Raw genomic sequence first — 15,824 nt, 5'->3', positions numbered from 1 at the left:
TATATATATATATAGCGCAGTATGTACGGACATGGCCTTAGCACTCTTGGGAAGAGAGTTCTCATGTCAGTAATGACTCATAAAATTTCAGTCTCGAAATCTTAGCTATCGCTAAGTGTCCCGAACAGTTGCATAAATTTGTATTCATGCAGCCGTCTCTCTTTCGGTGTTCTGAGATTACCTTTGAGTATGGCCACCTTCAGATCGTTCATCTTGTGGTCAGAGCCAGAGAAATGTTCGCCGACAGGACTATCTCTGGTTCCGCTTGTGATGCTGTGGCGATGCAGATTCATTCTCTTGTTTAGCCCCTGTCCCATCTCACCTATGTAGTAGCAGCCCCCTGGGCATTTCATGCACATGATGAGGTACACGACATTGCTGGTGGAACAGGTGAACCTTCCTCTGATTTTGTACTCCAGATTCCTGTTTGGTATTTGTATTGTGCCCGCTGTGTGGAGCATTGCACATGTTTTGCATCTTGCGTCCTGGCATGGTCTTGTCCCGCATTCAGTGGGCTCTTTACCTATTTATATTCACATACACACACACACACTCTCACATCACTGACATTCAGGGACATTTTATCACCCCTAGCCATAAAACTGCATGGGGGAGGGATAGTCTTCCATCACAGATCACATTCCAGTATGCACTGTTTTTAAGTTTAAGCCCCCTTTTTAGCTTCATTCATTGTAACATCGCCGGAAGAAGAGATCAGTGTATCTCGAAAGCTCGCAAGAATAAAAGCATTTAGTTAGCCACAGAACGGTATCGTCTATTCTTTTTTGATTATTAAAGCTCGGCTAACACGGTACTGATACCTCTGCCTGGCTGTGCTCAAAGCTGTGACCATGCAGCAAGCTTAAGCCTATAGGGAACCATGTTAAAAATGGTTTTTGAAGCAAAAAGTGGCACTGCATGTCATTTCCCAGAATCCCTTGCTGCAGTGGAAGTGCTGTGTGCTGGGTGATAATGGTGAAAGGTGGGGTTGCAGACCTGCCTAAGACATGCAAATGAGCATACAGTTGTATTTCCATTTGCTATATATATATATATATATATATATATATATATATATATATATATATTATATATAATATAACACCAATAACACCATATAATGTGTAATATGAATCTACACTTACATGAATTTCTGAACATCCCCACCATATCCCTCAAGCTGGGCACCACTGGAAATCTCCTTCTCTTCTGGGACACAAAGAGGATACATTGAAATTGTGTAAAATATACAGAATGACACAAGCATATTTATCTATAGATTAAAGAAAAGGTAACATTTTAACAGACCTACAAATTGTTACATTGTATAGTTGCCTGAAAAACCATATTGTACTAATTCTTCTAAAATAACGTTCACATTAGCAGAGTTTGTAATCCTGCGCTTCTTTATTATTATTAATAATAATAATAATAATAATAATAATGTTATCCTTGTACTTATGAAGGAATACTCCCTAAATAACAAAATCCCAACATTGGTAATACGGAGGAAAACAGAGAAAGTGCACCTGACAGAAATGCAAATGGTACGATCGTACAATAAAGTAATCCGTTTAGATGTTACGGCCCATATTTACTCAGCTGTCTTCTGCCATGAGACACCCACCGGCGCTGGGAGATACTTTGCAGCCCTATGGCAGAAGACTGCTTAGTAAATATGGCCCTATGTATTTATGACATTACAAATATTTACGACACAATGAAAACAGTCGGAATCCGTTCTCTGGATTTTTAATACTGGTTTCACCAAATCAGATCCGCACAACAGGATCCGAAGGCGGATTGGGTACTAAAAAATCCAGAATCCAATTCCCCGAAATGAGAGAGAGAGGATTTCTATAAGACCTATATTGAGTTGACATTTAAGGCACCTTTACTATTTTGGGCAGCAGCGTGTGCAAAACCAGGTGCTGGGTCGCACCGCTGTCCCAGCATAATTTTTATATCTATGTAGCGGTCATGTAAAATGGCTACAGTCATCTCTCCTGCTGACAGTAAGGCCTGGTAAGTTGTGGGCATGCCAGCAGTAATTATGGAGGGTTGCCCTCACACCCTGGTGGGGTGCCCTGTGTATGGATGGGAGTGGTCACATGCTCTGACTCCATGGTTAGTGATGTCAGAGGTGTGTCAGCTTCCAGAGTGTACATAAGGCACAGCACTGTGTCTAAGAGTTAGTTCTGCTAAGTGGAGGAGGAGTTCTGGCAGGAGTTCAAGTTCTAGTACTAGCCTGAGTTACTGAAAGTTCTGGTTATGTTATAGTAACTGAAGAGGAGACTGTGTCCAGGGACCTGGCACAGGAAAGTGATCCCTGCGGGGATAGGGAATCCCTATCTAAGGAGAGATACACCTTTTAAAGGGAGGCACTGACTGGATATGAGTGGCTAGATATCTACAGCGAGGGGCAGCTAGCCCACTCAGACAATAAAGATGTTCTCAATCACAAACCCTCTCGTGTACATGTGTGGAGTGAATGTACAGAGAGGAGCACCACGGAGGAGTTCCTCAACAGGATCATCCCCATGCGGACGCAGGGACCCTGATGAGGTGGAGGCGCTGCACTGGAACTAGGTGAGACTCAGCACACTACCTCAGCTGCCTGTCTGGACGGGTTCTCCCCACACACCATCATGCGGGAGACTCAGGAGTCCTGTTGCCAACAGGTGCACCACCAGACACTACCACACTGTAATGGGGGCCGGTTAGACCACAGGGGCCAATGTGAGATTGGGTGGGTCAGGCCGGTTCAGAAACACCGTTACATTTGGAGGCGAGCTGCTGAGATCAGATCTGTCATCAGGACAGGCTCTAGCTAGGCACATTGGGAAACAGGGAGAGAGTCTGCTGCCACTCTGTGCTGCGTAGGGACGGACCTAGGGGTGGTCAGGGGGCTGACGGGATATTGTCAGTTCACAGGGACGACCTAGGGGCCTGAAAGGAGTGAGGGGTCTGGAGCCGGGCTATAGCTGACCGAGTCACTTTGAGGCAGTGCTAGTTGGTAGGACGCCAGAAGGGATAGCCTGTTAACATGGTCAGGAATCCTGGAGAGGGTCTGCGCTAGGCTGACCAAGAGAGGTAGACGCCCCAAGTACTGCATGGCAGAGCCAGAGTACTCTAGCCCATTCCAGACACTTACCATAGGGAGCACAGACTGGGAGGAAGGAGTCACAGCAGACACTGAGAGAGTGACAAGAAAAAAATAAAAACCGGGCGCTTCTCAAAGTGAGTAATTAAATAACTATATAATATACGTGACAGTGATGTATAATTAATAATCTGTGCACAAAATTGTGTTTAGTGACCTTCACCAGTGTATGAAAAATTATATAATTATTAAAGTGCAAATACAATGAATAAAAAAGCAGCTCTACACCCTTAGGTGGGAGGTGTGGGAGGTGATTGTGCTGAGGAAACCGGGAGACAACTGCTGGCAAACCAGTAGGAGACGGACACACCAGGCAGCCTCTTCCGCCCTGACTTACGACACCACAGGACGTGACGAAGGTACCAGTGACGTATGCGGAAGGGCTCCTCCGCTCCAGGAACAACCGGCGTTCTCCATTCACAGCTGTCCTCTCCCACGAACCAAATTTTATTACAAAATGTGAGTGTATTATACATATGATTATCGATTGCTGCCAATACAATTTTAGACTATACTACTCTATTGTGTGTTCTCTCTTTCACTTTTACATACCCCTGGGAGGATAACTGAACCACCATAATACAAGCTTCCAGTATCAGCATACCACTCTGAGAGATTTCCATTAAAGGGCTCCCATCAGAGAGAGAAGGGTCTCTGATACGCTTATATTTGATAGTGCAATCTGTGAGTACCACTACTACAGAGAACATTTTATTATATATTTATATCATTACCATCTGCACTATTGTATTTATTTTTCTTTTTCATAATACTGAGAGAGTGAGCCTAGCCTGAGGTAGTGCAACATGAGTCCTGCCTAGATCAGGTACACAAGTGGTGGTGCATCTGAGCAATCTTTATTGTACTGGTGTGGAGGCTGCCCCGCAGAGCGGAGCCCCATGTACGATAACTGTTACGAGAGAATGGAGGATCCGCGTGGTGCGGAGAACACAAAATGGCGACCAGAGGCTGATGGGGAAGGCACCCGTGGCGTGCGCCCCACTGAAGAGCAAACTGTCGCCGAGTTATCTTTAACCAATCTGCTCTGGAGTGGAGCGAAGGCCGTGGCTGCCCCGTTTTTATCCTGTCTGGGACACCGAGGGGCCACCCTTGAGGAGTGTGAGGAAATTGTGATAATTGGGGGAGAACCCCGCGAGGAGAGCAAACAAACTGACTTTTTGGGCTTAAAAGCCAACCAAAATGGCGGTTCCCGCTTGCTAGGGAAACCGCATGGGACAGTCACAGAGAAAATGGCTGATGCAGAACTTGCAAACAGCTGGCCGGGAATGGCGCGAACAGCAGAGCCCCGCCCTGATGGGGGGCATGGCGCGAAAGCTATGGCTGCGCCTTCATGGACAGTGACTCACTCGGCCCCTGTGCTGAGTCAACCACTTACTCTATGGGACCCTCCCCTGATTTCCACCAGGGGGAGTGACTTTCAACTATGGCCTGTGGGAATGCACCCACTGGGCCCAGGGACTGATATCCAGACGGCGCCACTACAAAAAGTAGTTCCGGCCGCGGAAATGATTTGCAAGAAAGAGGGATATTTTGCACGCAAAGCCGCTGCAAGGAGAAGGCGGGAACTAGCCGCGGGAAAAGAATCCAGCTCTGAGGAAACTGGCGCGAAAACGCAGACCGCGCCCACCAGGACTGAGAGAGGCGCGGCCTTAATTAAGGGGCATGATATTCCCCTGTGGGATCCGCCCATAATTGCAACCCCTGGGGGCGGGTTCCAGCTATGTCAGCGGAAGGAGGAGCCGAAGCAGGAAGTGGCTGGCCCAGAAGCTTCTACCGGTCAGTCACGAGGAACCACTGACCTGGAGAGACCCACACTGAAAGTGGTCCCCACCAAGAGAATGGCCTGCCCCTCCGCTGTGAGAACTATGGTCTCCACCCAGCCCTACTCAGTACCCGGCGGGCTACTAGTAGTAAGGGTGGCTAACACCGAGACGGTGGTCGGGCTCTGCCTACAATGCGGGCTGCCCGGAGGCACTGTCAACACGGCGGCACGTTGCCCACATTGCGGGACATTATATCTGTGGCCCATGCCCACATTTATACCCATTCAACCTGCTGACCCCCCGGGGGATACGGCTAAGCGCTCCGCCGAGTCCCCTGGCGCACTGTGGCTCAACCGTGCGAGTCCCGGAGAAAGGGGACTGGAGTCGACCAAGTCGGCTGGGTCAGTATCGACCGAGGCGGTCGGGTCGCTCCCCGACCGCGCAGAGAAAAGACTTTCGCCACGCTCGGTGACCCCGAGATCCGGGAAGGGAGATTACTCAGATGAGGACCTCCGTGAACTAGCGGTGGCGAAATCGGGATCCAAGAGGGACCCAGGACGGACGACACCCCGTGGGGTGAGTGGCAGCTGTCAGAAAGACAGAACGTCCCCCGCAGATCGGCGAGCCGAGAGACGGAGTCCCTCCGCCTCAGAACGTGGCGGCGACGGACGAGAGACGCCGGCACCCCTGCGGACGGGTAAGAGGAGTCCCTTCACTTACCTTGCCCCAGCAGACGGTGTAGGAGCAGAAGGGCCGTGCCAGGCCCGAGGCGCACGTGGAGAGACGGCATCACTTCCGGTGAAGACGACGGCGGAGCTTCCGGATGTCGTCATCGAAGAAGAGATCCCGAATGGGGGTCCAACCCGCGATGACGGCGTTTCCGGTTCCGGGGAGGACATCACTTCCGGTGGCGACAGCGGAACCGCTGGGAACAAAGCAGCGACGCTTCGGCGATCGGGGGAAGGTCCCCGATCATCTCCAAGGCCCAGAAGTTGGATGGGCGATCCGAGGACTGAGGAGGGTGAGATATCCTCATTGGACCAGTCTACGGACAGCCAGGAACGGGTCGTAACCCCGTGGGGTCCTATCACTCGCCCCTATGCCCCATCCCCTGGCCTAGATAAAGCCCCTGCCCCTGTCACCTGTTCCACGGGATCCCCGCCTAGCCTGGAACTCATGGACATACCTTCGGGGGGGGAGGAGAGACGGACTGGGGAAAGACAGCGCAGTGGCGCTACGGAGGGGGATTCTCGGGGAGGGGGAGAGTTGAGAGTGGCCGCGGTAGGCCGGTGGTTGCCCCCTGCAGTTCCTGCAACGGTGAAAAAGGCCCCGGGATCTTATAGGTGGTCTGTACCGCGATCTGAACGGTCGTCGGGGGTATTTTCCCTGGAAGATGATAGGGAGACAGGGGGGTCACATAAATTTAGAGAGAACCGTTGGTGGGCCCCACTATTCGAAGGGTACTCCGCGTGGATGGACCGCACTCGGTTCCTCATCCGGCGAGAAGATGTAGTGGATTACTGGTGGGCTGTGGGAGAGTTTACACCTGAGCAAAGGGACAGAGAGTTGCAAGAGCGGTGGCTGCAGATTGAGCATAGGGAGATAGAACCCATGGGTGCTAGTATCCTATCAGACCCCGTGGACCCTGATGAGCCCCTATCATGGGTGTTACCTGGGAGGGCAGGTAAGGCTGACCTGACTAGGATAAGTAGGGCCGAGCGGACCATAATGGCTCGGTATAAATCATCCCACGGGTTGGAGTACCCGTATGTCCCTGAGCCTCTTATGGACGAAATAGAGGAAAACAGAGATAGGTGGCTTAGGGAGGCCATTGAAATGCATTTAGTAGGAAGAGGAAGTGCAGTAGTAGGGAAGAAGGCCGAGGAGCGGATAGAGCACTTAGTGCGTGTATGGGGCATTGGCAGAAACATTTATAAACACAGGGTGACATATAGGCCCGAGAGGGGACTGCCTAGGCACTATCACGTCACGGTCCTAGACATGGGCGGTAGAGAGGTCAAGAAACCTGACCCGAGTCACTATTTTTAGGGGGTACTAATACATTACGCGGGTTCGTGGCTGCTGGTCGGGGCGGGCTTGGCGGAATGTACTGTAGACATTTTGTTATGTACCATGGAAATTTGTATGTGAAGTTAACCTAATTATGTGTTGTATTTCAGTGCTTCCTGAAAAAGGGTATACAAATTTAGGTCCCAGCGAGGCCGATGGGATTCACCAGGGGGAGAATGTAGCGGGCATGTAAAATGGCTACAGTCATCTCTCCTGCTGACAGTAAGGCCTGGTAAGTTGTGGGCATGCCAGCAGTAATTATGGAGGGTTGCCCTCACACCCTGGTGGGGTGCCCTGTGTATGGATGGGAGTGGTCACATGCTCTGACTCCATGGTTAGTGATGTCAGAGATGTGTCAGCTTCCAGAGTGTACATAAGGCACAGCACTGTGTCTAAGAGTTAGTTCTGCTAAGTGGAGGAGGAGTTCTGGCAGGAGTTCAAGTTCTAGTACTAGCCTGAGTTACTGAGAGTTATGGTTATGTTATAGTAACTGAAGAGGAGACTGTGTCCAGGGACCTGGCACAGGAAAGTGATCCCTGCGGGGATAGGGAATCCCTATCTAAGGAGAGATACACCTTTTAAAGGGAGGCACTGACTGGATATGAGTGGCTAGATATCTACTGCGAGGGGCAGCTAGCCCACTCAGACAATAAAGATGTTCTCAATCACAAACCCTCTCGTGTACATGTGTGGAGTGAATGTACAGAGAGGAGCACCACGGAGGAGTTCCTCAACAGGATCATCCCCATGCGGACGCAGGGACCCTGATGAGGTGGAGGCGCTGCACTGGAACTAGGTGAGACTCAGCACACTACCTCAGCTGCCTGTCTGGACGGGTTCTCCCCACACACCATCATGCGGGAGACTCAGGAGTCCTGTTGCCAACAGGTGCACCACCAGACACTACCATACTGTAATGGGGGCCGGTTAGACCACAGGGGCCAATGTGAGATTGGGTGGGTCAGGCCGGTTCAGAAACACCGTTACATCTACTATTCTCATCTGTATCTAATCCAGCTATTACCATATCACACAAGTATCTCAGGTATGTACTCCTTTTTGTGCACAAGGAACATGCACGCAATGGCAACAGGATATGGAAGTGGTCTGCTTTTAAAGGAAGCCACGGGGGGTGTGAGCAGCTCAAAAGTATGCTGTGGAAGTTGTGCTGCCCAGCAGGTTCTAATCCTGTTCCTATTCCCATAAATTCCCATAGATGTCAACTCAATATAGTTCTTATGGAAATCCTTTTAGGAAATGTGAGATGCGAGCCATTTACATATACTTTGCATATCTCATTAGCATATCTCCCAGGTACCTAAGGTGTGCTCCTTTTTGAGCACAGGGGTCCCTCCCTATGTTATTTGGAGGGAGGTTTCAGGGGATATATAGTATATAGAACTTGAGACTCTAGTAAAGCTGATTTGTGTCGAATATATATTTCACGGATTCTTTACAGATTTTCAGTAACAGAAAAAAAATACAAATCTGGTTTTTTTTTTCTGACTGATCCACGGAAATCGGCGGCTGAAAGGAAACGGCCAATTCGTGGCGGAATTAAATTCCAGCGAGAATGTCATCCCCTCTAGAGAACAGGACATGTAAGTCTTAATACGTCATGATAACAGCTCTAGTGCGTGACAGCAAATATAAAGTGGTGTCCCAAGCCAAAGGGGAAGGTTAAAAAAACAGCCCAACTCTATGGTATAAATCACAGTCAAAGCTCGTAACACTATTTAGTTAAAATGTTTTTAAATAAATATCATGAGAATATGCAAAAGGATTCTCAAGATCCTCTTCTCCCTGTCCCTCAAATATGAACTCCGTACTGTATACAGCCATATATAAAGACACTTAAAAGACAACTGTTTGTAATTAAAAACACCTACCAGATGGCAATCGGCATAAGTCTTTCATTAATTTCTCATTTTCCCTTGTTCCTTCTAATGCCCTAAATACCAATAAAATGTGTATTCAACAGTCAGCTGCTACATATATTCATGTATTGCAAAAATGTATGCAATCATCTACAAACAGTGCTAAAAAAAAAAAGCAGCAAAAAATGATTCATATTGATCTGAGATTAAGAATGAAATCTCATGTGGTAGTTTACACAGAGGGGGTGGAATTAAATGTTTTTATAGGACAAGGATTCCTTTATATACCAAATATCAGTGGATACTTTTGCCAAGCTTCTCTTCTACACCTGTCTACTAAATAATCCTTTAATACATTGCTCTGGGTCCTGGGGTATATGGCTACTTTAGAATTGAAAGAGTAAATACAGGCAGTCCTCGTTTTACAACGCTTCGCTTTACAACGAATGGCTTATCCAACGCATACCTATGTTCATTTTTACAATGCCAAAACAGCTTATCCAACGCTCTTACGACGCTTTGCAAAGTTGTTTATGTGTATATAATATATTATACTATATTATACTAAATAATATATTATATTTTTATATTATATTATATATTGTTATATTATATATATAATACAGTATATGCACTATATAATTTATGTGTGTGCTGCATATCTTATTGTCTGCGTAAAATATTTTGTGTATTTTAGCATTAAAAATGCCTTCAGGAACGGAACCTTTCATTTAAACAGTGTTCCTATGGGAAAACGTGTTTCACTTTACAACGTTTCGCTATCCAACGCCATTTTGAGTAACGCATTGTGTCGGATAACCGAGGACTGCCTGTATACAGTATAACACATAGTAAATAATTTAATCCCACTGAGCAATTGTGACATTGTTATAAGTCAAACTCTTAGAAAGTCTAAGATAATGCCATAAGACACCTTCTGGAGCTGGAAGACGTCCTTTAACCCATTGATTTGAATGGGCTGGGTGGTGTCTACTAGCAACGGTAGGTGTCTTATGCCAGAATACTGCTTCGTAAATATAGGCCTTCTTCTATACTTATTTATCATCTAGTTTCAATAACATATATTTTGCCTACCAAAGTGTTAGCAGAATTCTACCAAATTGCTGGAAACTAGACAGGACTGATTTGTTTCCCCCTTCATCACTGCCAGAATCCTCATGTCATGTTTATATTTGTTAGTTAGATTCAAGATCAATTGCTCTATCCATAGTGATAACTCCAAAAGTCCCTGTGTTTAGCAGCGATTTTGTTCCAGAAATCCTGATGAAAAATGATGGGGCTGGCAAGTATTTCTGCCAAGGATCTAGAAGCTCAACATATCAAGCAAATTGTGTGGGGTATTTGGTAGAGAAAGAAGACTGCAAAATCTCAGCAGAATGTTTGAATGTTAACTCATAATTGATTGGAATAAAATGCATGATAGACCAATGCATTGTTGCGTGACTGTAGAGCACCTAAGAAAATATTGATTCTCCAAACACATCATACAAACCCATCCTGACAGCAGCTGGCGATCCACTCTCTCATAACCGTGCGGAATGTTTGCAAATCCAGGATGGCTCCCTGGTTCTCTGGGTCCAACATTTTACAGAGACATTGGAGACGATCTCCATCACAGCTATGATCTGTTACACTCTGCAAGTATTCAATTATCTGGAACACTGACACCTTTCCTGCAGGTAAAGGAAATCTGGGGATCAGCATGCACCATTCTCAACTCATTTTTATTGTCCCACATATACTATGGGGAGTGTAGAAAGGTGAAGGCAATACAAAATATTAAAGGTATTTTCAAACACAGGCAGCCACATTATTAATTATTCATTGAAAAATGTAATATTATAAGTGTTGTATGGCTACAATTTTACAAGTTTACTTGCCTTGTCCAATCCAGAAACATCTAAATCTGTGCAGAAACAATAAGAACACTTAAGCTTATTAGCTCTGAAAGATAAGCAACGGGCCTCTTACTCACGACACCGATTTCAAGGATATTTACTTTGCTACAAAGAGACACGTGGGACATCAACATCTCTTCAACTTTGATGGAGACATTCGAGATAAACCCAGTGGCAGATTTCCCATTAGGCCTGGGGCGGAAAAATTTTGGGGCGGCAAAAATGTCCGGCCCCATATACATTTTCCGCGCTCTCGGGCCTAACAGGCCTGATGGGAAGTCACTTACATATGCCGGGCGCCTCCTTGCTGTCTCCTTTCTGCCGCCCTCCTCCTCCTTCCAATTTGCAGCGTCAAATGACGCCGCGGACGTCACCACCGCTTCTCAATGCTATGGCAACATGACATTACAGCGTCAAATAACGTCATAACGTCGTGTTACCATGGCAACGAGACGCCGTGTGATGTCACGTTGGTGACGCCCACGGTGTCATTTGATGCTGCGAATCGGAAGGAGGACGAGGGTGGCAGAAAGGAGGCGTCCGGCATATGAAAGTGCTTAGGGGTGGAGGATTTCGAAATCCACCGCTGGATACACCTCTCAAACACTCCATAGAAACGTTCTCCTCCACTCCAGAAATATCAGGGACTATGTCAGGGTCTGCCTAGACATCCTGCTCCCAGCCACAGTTCCTTTGTCTTTCCACCATGTGTTCTGCTGTTTACTGTCTGCTCTGGGTTTTCATCTATCTCCTCTTGGTGCTCCTGTCCCCTGTCCCTGCCTGTCTCCTGTTCTTCCTGGCCTTTACTTTGTGTTCCCTGTCCTCTGCCTGAACCTGTCCCTGTATTTTGTTCCTGTCCCTTAATAAAGGCCCTTGCCTGCACTAGGCTTGTCCCCGTCTGTTCTTGCCCTGCACCCGCCTCGGTCCCTGTGGATTTCCTGCTGCCGACCCCTGCCTGTGACCCCAACCACGATTTTTTCTGCCTGCCCTGGACCCCTGCTTGTGACCCCGACTATGATTATTGCCACCTGCCCTGGACCCTTGCCTATGAACCTGACGCCTCCTTGCCTGCCCTCTGCTCTTCCAGCCACTGAGGTTCTGTCTGTTCCTGAAGTCATGACAGACTAATACCTCGCTCTCATGGCCATACAGTGACTTCAGCGGCACCTACTGTAACACCGAACACTACTCACACAGAGATCACAAGACATGCTTCTTATACCAAGAGACAACATGGATATCCACACCTTACCTTTTGTGCAGCTTACTCTTTATAACAATAATATTGGTACAAACATTAACACAATTAGATGTAGATTTCTATAGAGTAGACCAGCAGTGGCCAACTCCAGTCCTCAAGGGATACCAAAGGTCAGGTTTTAAGGATATCCCTGCTTCAGCACAGGTGGCTCAATCAGTGGCTGGGGATGCAGACCAATATAACAGAGTTAACAGCAGGAGCAAGGATGTCCGAAGCCCATGCTCTGAAAAGGTACTCAGTCAGGAACATCTTTATATATGAGATAAACGACTTACCTTACAAGATAGTTGGGTATAATAGCTCTATATATGGTTGATGAAGAAACTGTTTTTAGTCCCCAATATTGTTTGTGATGTTGAGATGATGTATTGAATGAGTCAGCAGCACTGATTTTTTTTTCTTACACTCATACATGTATATTTCTACTGTCCACTACACAGTGATGGGGTTGACTAAATCAGCCGATGACAAATAGCTTCTTACCTCTACCATCTGGATCACATACTTGAAATGCACTATCCAGCATTTGGTCCTCAGAGGATGAATTGAGACTGTATAGCAGGCAATCCTGAGAACCATCTGAAAGGGACAATGATGCACAGTAGCTACGTTACTGCACCTCTAACCCAAATAAATGAACAATAGTTTCCTTAAATACCATATGTGCCTATATTACCCACAAACAAACATATCAAAGTACAAATTTGATAAACAAAAACCTGTATAACAGCTTTTTAACTAAAATTAACAACCTTGTGGTAGGCAGGCCCAGGGATTTTACAAGTCACTCCAAGTCAGATTTATAAAAAAAACCTTTGGTGTATTCTCTGTAGCTAAAAATTATGACACTTGCCATCTGTCAGTTTAAGGGGTGAGTGGTCACGTGATGAGTGTTAACTCGACTTGGCATATCTTGTAAGATTTTTATGAGCTGCACACCACAATGTTATTGATACCTTGTGGGAGTCTCCTTGTACTTTTTGATTACCATTTGGGGGAACTACAATTCTCTAGCTATGAATCGGCATTTAAGAGAGGAACATTCTGATCACTAATGGGAATAACAAAATAAACCAAATTTTATGGAACAAAAAATAACAAGGGTAGTGTTGAGTGGTTTGTTGGGGATCAGATGGTTAAGTGAAATGTTCACATTATTTCAGTAACATATGGATCTCATGATTGTTGAGAGGTTCTTGAATTAAAGTATGGCTTATTTCAATGCAGCAGTCCATCATATGTTGTTTTCCCAATAACAACACCCTTCCAGACAAGAACACAGCAGCTTCATATTGTGTTGCTATGTTACCATTGGGTGATTGGTAAGTCGGTGTCTGGGTGTCTTTGAGCCTGCAGTGCGGTTATCATGCTCACCGCATTACTTCCGGGACACTAAAACTGAAAATGTGCTTCTTTCATTTCCGTGAGAGCAGTTATTAATTCATTGGCAATTTTGTGACTGAAAAAATAACACTTGGTAAGGTGAAATGAATGCACATTATACAGCTGTATTGTTCATTTGGCTAATGCAATTTTATTGACAGATCCAATTATGACTGCAACATGCTGCAAAGACATGCAAATATTTCCTGAGGAGATAGACATTTTCTTATCACGCATAATTAAGCCTGAGTTTATATAAACATTCTGGCAAATAACATTTCAATACCAATATGCTGTATTTCCCCCGCGTTGTTCTGCACCACTGCTGTGATCTTATGATTAATAACGTACTGTCAGAGCATGTTACGGCGTCCTCTGGATGGAAACTTTCTGCAGACATTTCTCTTGTGCGATGTTAGCCCTGAGGTAATGAAATATTCCCCTACAATTTAAATTTAAAGAGTTAATGGTTACATGGCACAAGATTGTTGTCTAAAATTCTAGTCTGTGCATCACCAAAGCAAATAAAAGTGTATTATTTCATATCTTTATGGAGGTGTCCAATAGCAGCAAAAAGAAAAACGCTCTTTTTAAAGTTAAATGATAACATTTCAATAATCTTGTCTAAAACGAGGACTGCATTCTCACACTGGATAAAATGACATGTCTTACTCTCCCTCTGTGCCTCCCATGTCTTACTCTCCCTCTGTGCCCCCCATTTCTTACTCTCCCTCTGTGCCCCCCAGTCTTACTCTCCCTCTGTGCCCCCCACGTCTTACTCTCCCTCTGTGCCCACCACGTCTTACTCTCCCTCTGTGCCCCCCACGTTTTACTCAGCCTCTGTGACCCCCACGTCTAACTCTCCCTCTGTGCCCCTCATGTCTTACTCTCCCTCTGTGCCCATATCTTACTCTCCCTCTGTGCCCCCATGTCTTACTCTCCATCTGTGCCCCCCATGTCTTACTCTCCCTGTGCCCCCCATGTCTTACTCTCCCTCTGTGCCCTCCCGTCTTACTCTCCCTCTGTGCCCCCCATGTCTTACTCTCCCTCTGTGCCCCCCGGCTTACTCTCACTCTGTGCCCCCCATGTCTTACTCTCCCTCTATGCCCCCCATGTCTTACTCTACCTCTGTGCCCATGTCTTACTCTCCTTCTGTGCCCCCCAGTCTTACTCTCCCTCTGTGTCCCCCACGTCTTACTCTCCCTCTGTGACCCCCACGTCTTACTCTCCCTCTGTGCCCATGTCTTACTCTCCCTCTGTGCCCATATCTTACTCTCCCTCTGTGCCCATGTCTTACTCTCCCTCTGTGCCCCCCCATGGCTTACTCTCCCTCTGTGCCCCCCATGCCTTACTCTCTCTCTGTGCCCCCCATGTCTTACTCTCCCTCTGTGCCCCCCCCCCGTCTTACTCTCTCTGTGCCCCCCGTCTTACTCTCCCTGTGCCCCCATGTCTTATTCTCCCTCTGTGCCCCCCACGTCTTACTCTTCCTCTGTGACCCCCACGTCTTACTCTCCCTCTGTGCCCATGTCTTACTCTCCCTCTGTGCCCATATCTTACTCTCCCTCTGTGCCCCCCATGTCTTACTCTCCCTCTGTGCCCCCCATGGCTTACTCTCCATCTGTGCACCCCCATGCCTTACTCTCCCTCTGTGCCCCCCATGTCTTACTCTCCCTCTGTGCCCCCCCCGTCTTACTCTCCCTCTGTGCCCCCCATGTCTTATTCTCCCTCTGTGCCTCCATGTCTTACTCTCCCTCTGTGCCCCCCCGTCTTACTCTCCCTCTGTGCCCCCGTCTTACTCTCCCTCTGTGCCCCCGTCTTACTCTCCCTCTGTGCCCCCCAAGTCTTACTCTCCCTCTGTGCCCCCCCCCCCCCCCCGTCTTACTCTCCCTCTGTGCCCCCATGTCTGTTTGTACCAGTGATTCGCAGCCTGTTTTCTCTCAAGGCGCCCCTCTTCATAATGTTTACCTCCTGAAACACCCTTACAATAGTGCAAACAGCTGCACAGAAAAATATACAGGCCAGACACACATCTGCACCTCTTCACAGCTCACTCCTGTCAGTGTTGTTTCCCCTGATTGGCTGCATTACCCAGCAGCAGCCAATCAGGAAGGAGAAAATAGTTCAGCCCCCTAGCAACTGCCCTGCTTTCTCCCTGCTCTGTGAGAAATGCGAATTACTGCAGCACCATTTTGCTCCTCTCAGGGAACCCCATGGTGCCAGGGAACCCCTGTTGAGAAACACTGGTCTATACCTTTCTAACCCCCACATGCCTGTCTCCTTCCATCTTTCTACCCCTCATGTCTCAATGTGTCTTCCCCTGTCAGTACCTCTCCTCTGCCTGTCTCTCTTCTCTTGTGCCCTCCCTGT

General features: G+C 47.2%; 1 protein-coding gene across 12 annotated transcripts in view; it reads right to left on the bottom strand.

Moving 5' to 3' along the window:
- The window catches only part of KASH5 (KASH domain containing 5), a 58,783-nt gene extending 42,959 nt beyond the window's left edge, over positions 1-15,824 (bottom strand). For 4 of the 12 annotated variants that reach the window (XM_075605539.1, XM_075605546.1, XM_075605549.1 and 1 more), the window contains exons 1-6: positions 15,494-15,824; positions 13,809-13,899; positions 12,558-12,653; positions 10,408-10,588; positions 8,907-8,968; positions 1,146-1,209 (exon numbers count right to left, since the gene is read on the bottom strand). In XM_075605539.1, the coding sequence (XP_075461654.1) occupies positions 1,146-1,209; positions 8,907-8,968; positions 10,408-10,588; positions 12,558-12,653; positions 13,809-13,857 (452 nt within the window). In that variant the 5' untranslated portion in view covers positions 13,858-13,899; positions 15,494-15,824. Of the gene's footprint in view, positions 1-1,145; positions 1,210-8,906; positions 8,969-10,407; positions 10,589-12,557; positions 12,654-13,743; positions 13,900-15,370 lie in introns of those variants that run through there. The other 8 variants (XM_075605541.1, XM_075605540.1, XM_075605548.1 and 5 more) reach the window with 8 other exon arrangements.

Source organism: Ascaphus truei, chromosome 6, assembly GCF_040206685.1.
Source record: "Ascaphus truei isolate aAscTru1 chromosome 6, aAscTru1.hap1, whole genome shotgun sequence".
Classification (NCBI taxonomy): domain Eukaryota; kingdom Metazoa; phylum Chordata; class Amphibia; order Anura; family Ascaphidae; genus Ascaphus; species Ascaphus truei.
Note: the sequence above shows the minus strand (reverse complement) of the source record. Positions and strands in the feature narration are given on the sequence as shown.